This window comes from Triticum urartu, chromosome 7A (assembly GCF_056163025.1).
Source record: "Triticum urartu cultivar PI428250 chromosome 7A, HENAU_Tu73, whole genome shotgun sequence".
Classification (NCBI taxonomy): Eukaryota; Viridiplantae; Streptophyta; class Magnoliopsida; order Poales; family Poaceae; genus Triticum; species Triticum urartu.
The window spans coordinates 244,758,091-244,763,163 of NC_141879.1; the positions used below are offsets into that span (position 1 = coordinate 244,758,091).

Here is a 5,073-nt window from a genome sequence, read left to right on the forward strand (position 1 = left end):
TTGGGAAAAGACTAAATTTTTATTTGGTCAAGTAGTCTAATCACCCTTCCTCTAGACATACTTTCGATCCTACAGGGGAGGAGACGACGACTAGGGTTAGGGTAATGGGGTTGCCTCGTCGCTGGCCTTTTATAGCTAGGGACGGCGGGCTGCAGAACAGGAGATGATGTCGCAGGACGAGCATCGAACAAGTCACTACGAGAATCCGAAGGAGCGAACGTGTCATTAATGGCGAGTGGTTAGCGCTCATGTCGCCCCCCTCGCTGGTGGCTTTTGTGTCGGTAGATTATGTACGGATGGCAACGTTGTTTCAAACCCAGCTATAGTGTGAGAGGAAAAAAAGAAATGAACTTTCACTCATGCCACAACAGTTGAGTCTGGAACACACTCCAAACTAAGCTTTCACACCTTTCAAATATGGATGCTAGAAGCTCGCTTTTGAAATGAATTTTAGGAATTACTCCCTTTGTTCACTATTATAAATGCCTTTTTTAAAATCTATTTGTCATACTAGTAGTTAGTACAACGATTGATAATGTATAAATGCATCTGTAATAGTTCCCCTAACAGATGTACTCTCCCTGTTCGGGTTTATTAGGCATCTTCGTATCCAGTGTAAAACTGTGACCATAACTTTAAACTAATAAAATCTAAACTATATGACAGGTAGGAATCCTATTTTAAATACAAATTCAGTGCATATTTTTAGCATTTAAATTATATTTTATTTGTTTTTTATGAATATATTTTATTTGTTATATGGAGTAGACGGTCAAAATTTGATTAAATATTAGGAGATCCAGTAAACCACGACAGAGGGAGTACTCTGTGAGCTAAATTTCCCACTTTGGATACGAGAAAGGGGACACCTAATTGGGAAGCGAGTGTTTGACCGTTCGATACGGCGATCGTACGGCCCTCGCGCCTCTCGCAGTTGCACTTGGTTTTTCCGGACCAAAAACCGCCGCTAGGGTTTTAACATCAGTGATGGATCATCAGTTCATTATTAATCCAACAAAAATTCGCGACAAATCTCTGGAGTAAAGCTCCGAGCTTTCCTTCAGTTTTTGCAATCCCTCGATGTCTCTACCGCCGGAAGCAAGTGACTAGTCATGCTTAGGCGGCTGCTGCTCCGGGAGGTCCAAGCTTGCGCGGAGTCGCTCCCCCAATCGAGCAATCAGATTGCGTATGCAAGAATCTGTGGATCCCCGTTGAATCTGACTAAAGATTCGCGTAAGTATTGCAATCCTCCTATCAGTTTCCGCTTGCCTCTAGTTTTTAGAAGAGGAGTCGTTGTTGGTTCTTGTGGCGTGAGATCTTTTCAGAACTCTGATGTCCAGCCGCCGGCTCGGTGCTTTTCCGGCGACGCCTGCGCGGCGCCTCCGGACAAGATCCCGGATTCGCCGGCGCGCGTGCTCCGGCATGGCCTCGTCCGTGCGAGCGCGCAGGCCTCGCTGCTCGAGTATCTCCATTCTACGCGGGGAATAGAGTTCATGCTCGCCGAGCACATGAGCAAGAACTCTCCGGCGTTCCTCGCCCGCCTCCTTGCCAACGCAGACGCCGGCGGCGGCGCCGATGTGAGATTGTCAGTCTCCAGGTTCCTCCAATACCACCCCATCAATGAGTTTGAGCCGTTCTTCGAGAGCATTGGGCTCAGGCCGTCAGAGTTGGGGAAGTTCTTGCCAAGTGATTTGATATACCTGAAGGATGCTGTTGAATTGCTGGAGAATTACCAAGTACTCTGTGATTATGGCGTGCCACGGACCAAGATTGGTAAGGTGTACAAGGAGGCCAATGAGGTGTTTGGCTATGGGCACAGTGTGTTATTCTCGAAATTGCAAGAATATGAGCAGCTTGGATTGAGCAAATCAACAATCACCAAGCTTGTAGTGTGTTGCCCCAAACTCCTTATTGGTGAAGCCAACCTTGAGTTTCTGCATGTTTTGGATAAGCTGAAAGCCTCTGGTATTATGCTCGGATGGTTTAGAGGGGGTTTGTCAGATGAGAGCACGCACAACTGGAGACGAACTCTTAAAATGCTTGAATTTCTTGATATGATGGGTTCCAACAACAAGACTCTGCTGGTAAGGCTGATCAAAGAACATCCAAGATTTGTGTTTGGCGAATCTGGTAAGAAGTTGTATCTTCTTGTGAGCATGCTGTGTAAATTTGGCATTCAGATAGATAGCATGCTACAGCTGTTCGTGCAGTGCCCATGGGTTCTAAACATGAAATTTCCAAAGAATCTGCAGAAGTCAGTGGATTTTTTGACTCAGATAGGAATGGAGGCATTTGACATTGCTCGGGTTGTCTCATCATGCCCTGAAATTCTTGGTGCTAGTTCTTGTCAGAGTGCTGCTATTGTGTTGTCTACCATGAACCTGTCTGCTGCGAGGTTATGTAATATCATAAAAGATGACCCTATGCAGTTTGGTACTTTGGTATCAAAGAAAAAAATTGCAGCTGTGACAAAGATAGACAGTTTTTATCTTGGAGAGAAGGCTGAATTTTTGCTGAAGATCGGCTTCATTGAGAACTCTGACGACATGGTGAAGGCAATGTCCCATTTTCGTGGCCGCGGTGACCAGCTTCAAGAGAGGCTAGATTGCTTGGTCGATGCTGGATTGGACTATGAGGATGCCTGCAGCATGATCAAAGTGGCCCCATTTATACTGAACATGTCAGTGAGTATGATCAAGAAAAAGATCAGCTACATTCTGAATGACATTGGATACACTCTTGAATCTGTTGTTGCTTTTCCTGCGATTTTCGGGTACAGTTTGGAGAAGATGAAGCTGAGATTCATGATGTACAAGTGGCTCACCGAAAATGGTGTCAAGATCAAACCAACAAACAAGAACAAGGTAAACAAGTCCATGGTAGCCTTGAGCACCATCATGGCATGCTCAGATGTCAGGTTTGTGAAGCAATTTGTGAATCTTCACCCTGGTGGACTGGATCAATGGCAAAGGTTGAAGAATTGTTCAACTATTCAGTAGGAATTACAAGACAAATATTCAATTTTATTTGGGAAAATATTCCGACACACAAGCTTTATTTCTTCAGCTGCCCCCTTGCAATGCAGGGCTAAAATACAAATCTTGACACATCTTCACAAATGCCATGTCTGAAAACTCAAGTTTTCATATTTGGAGGTTTTTACTTTAGATCTTGACTGAAAAACTGCTAGGACCTATTTGGAGAGGAATATCTCTTGGAAAGCTTTGGTATTTAGTTATTAGTATGTTGTAGGATATATCAGTTCATCACAATTGTATACATGTATAAACCTGTTATTAACATCCCATGTGAGGTTGACCAGCGGTATAAGGCTAATTGCCAGTCAGTTTCCAGATTACCTTTTTTTCTGTAATGTTAGCGATAAAATTTCTATGAAATCACCAAAGTCCATTCCAACTCTTTGTTGGCCCCGACTTTATCATTTACAGTTCAACTGGTAGTATGGCTTACAGTTTCATTCTAACCGATATATAATTGACAGAGACTTGCCTATTATATTAAAGGCTGATTTTAGTATTACGCGTGGATCATCGAAACTCCGTTTGGTTGGACCATTTCTGCCGACCACCATCAGGTGTGCGTACTAGAATAGAGAGAAGTAGCGCTGAATGTTTCTATGTATGCTTTGTGATAACTGATAAGTACTTTGTGATTTGTCGATCTGCATCTGCCAGAGCCAGTGCGGGAGCTACCACACTGAGCTGCACTGAACCTTGTGAATTTTGTATTGTGATTAATGCTTGTGATTTTAGGGTTGTAGTATGAAGATCTATTTTGACCTTCTGAACCTAAATAGGCTGTGCCTCGGTTGTCCTTATCACAAAAGATTTAAGAACAAGGCGCGATGTCCTTGTCAAAAAAGATTTCATGAATACCAAAAAAGGCATGGAGTATGTAAGAGATAAAATTTCCGAGCATTTGGTATATTCTGTGTTTTGGTTTTGTCTATTCATCAAATGATTTTCACTTTTCACATTGAAGCTACTCTTAAGACTGCTGAACATTTTGGAGTACAGTCTCAGTGTGTATCATGCTAGGAGCCATTTACAGGCAACAATATAACCTGAAGCTTTGTTTTGGCTGTTTGCCCCATAAAGGCAAAGTCCGCTAGCGCTGAAAGCTGTTCATGTAAAAAACAAGTGAGCCCTCTGCTTGATGTCAAGAAAAAAGTGAGCCCTCTGCTTAAACCAGGTCCATGCATGTAAACACCACTATCCTACTAGAAATTATATGCTCTTGTTGATGCTATGGAATACCCCAAATTCATTTATATATGGGAATCGTAGATTTGTTGTTGATTCCAAATTGTTGTAATTCATACATCAAGAATGTTCCAGGCCGGCAGTGAAGCTGAAACTCTTACATGTTCAGCTAATTGGTGACAACGACACAACTTGGCACTTGGCTTAATGGGGAAGGAAAAGCTTGATCGGTTCAGTGGAAAGAGATGCAGTTGGTCTGGAAGATGTCTCTTAGTTGCAATCAAGTACTCCCTTCCCCCCGTTCCAAAATAAGTGACTCAACTTTGTACTAGCTTTAGTACAAAGTTAGTACAAAGTTGAGTCACTTATTTTGGGATGAAGGGAGTAGATACTTGGTATGCATACGAGTAAGTGATCACTTGATTACAGAATCAGGGTGCTAATTAGATGATTTCTTCACTAATTGCTGGACGAATTTCAATTTTTCATGTTCTGGCCTCATTTTCTGTGCTATTCGGATTTTCCATGCAAACAAGGAGACACTTTATGTCTGGTATACCAAAACTTTTATCACTTGGTTGTAAAATTATGGTGCTAATTACATAATGTCTTCACTAATTTCTGATAGATTTCAGTCGTTCAGACTCCGATATCATTTCTCTGTGCAATTTGGATTTTATCGAAAGAAAGGGACGCACAAGATGGGGTTTAGGGAATGGAATTTCTAGACAGCCTTACCCTTGCATAATACGCCTCTGCCACTGTGCTAGGCCGGTCGTTGGCTATTTCGATACATCGCAACAGGAAAAATACTTAATGCTGGTGTCCCAGAGCTTTACCTTTCCAATTT

At 42.5% G+C, this 5,073-nt stretch overlaps 1 protein-coding gene across 3 annotated transcripts; it reads left to right on the top strand.

Moving 5' to 3' along the window:
• Positions 1-915: 915 nt before the first annotated feature.
• LOC125523944 (Mitochondrial transcription termination factor family protein) lies at positions 916-3,358 on the top strand. Of its 3 annotated transcripts, none has more exons than XM_048689017.2 (2): positions 920-1,233; positions 1,326-3,358. In XM_048689017.2, the coding sequence occupies exon 2, from the start codon at positions 1,494-1,496 to the stop codon at positions 2,997-2,999; it is 1,506 nt and encodes a 501-aa protein (XP_048544974.1). In that variant the 5' UTR covers positions 920-1,233; positions 1,326-1,493; the 3' UTR covers positions 3,000-3,358. The 3 variants fall into 3 exon arrangements, with proteins under 3 accessions (XP_048544973.1, XP_048544974.1, XP_048544975.1); XM_048689018.2 differs by having other exon boundaries at positions 921-1,233; positions 1,341-3,358; XM_048689016.2 differs by having other exon boundaries at positions 916-3,358.
• The last annotated feature ends 1,715 nt before the right edge of the window (positions 3,359-5,073 follow it).

Coding starts and splice junctions, on each gene's coding strand:
- LOC125523944 (XM_048689016.2), top strand. CDS start 1,113: ATGCTTAGGCGGCTGCTGCTCCGGGAGGTCCAAGCTTGCGCGGAGTCG.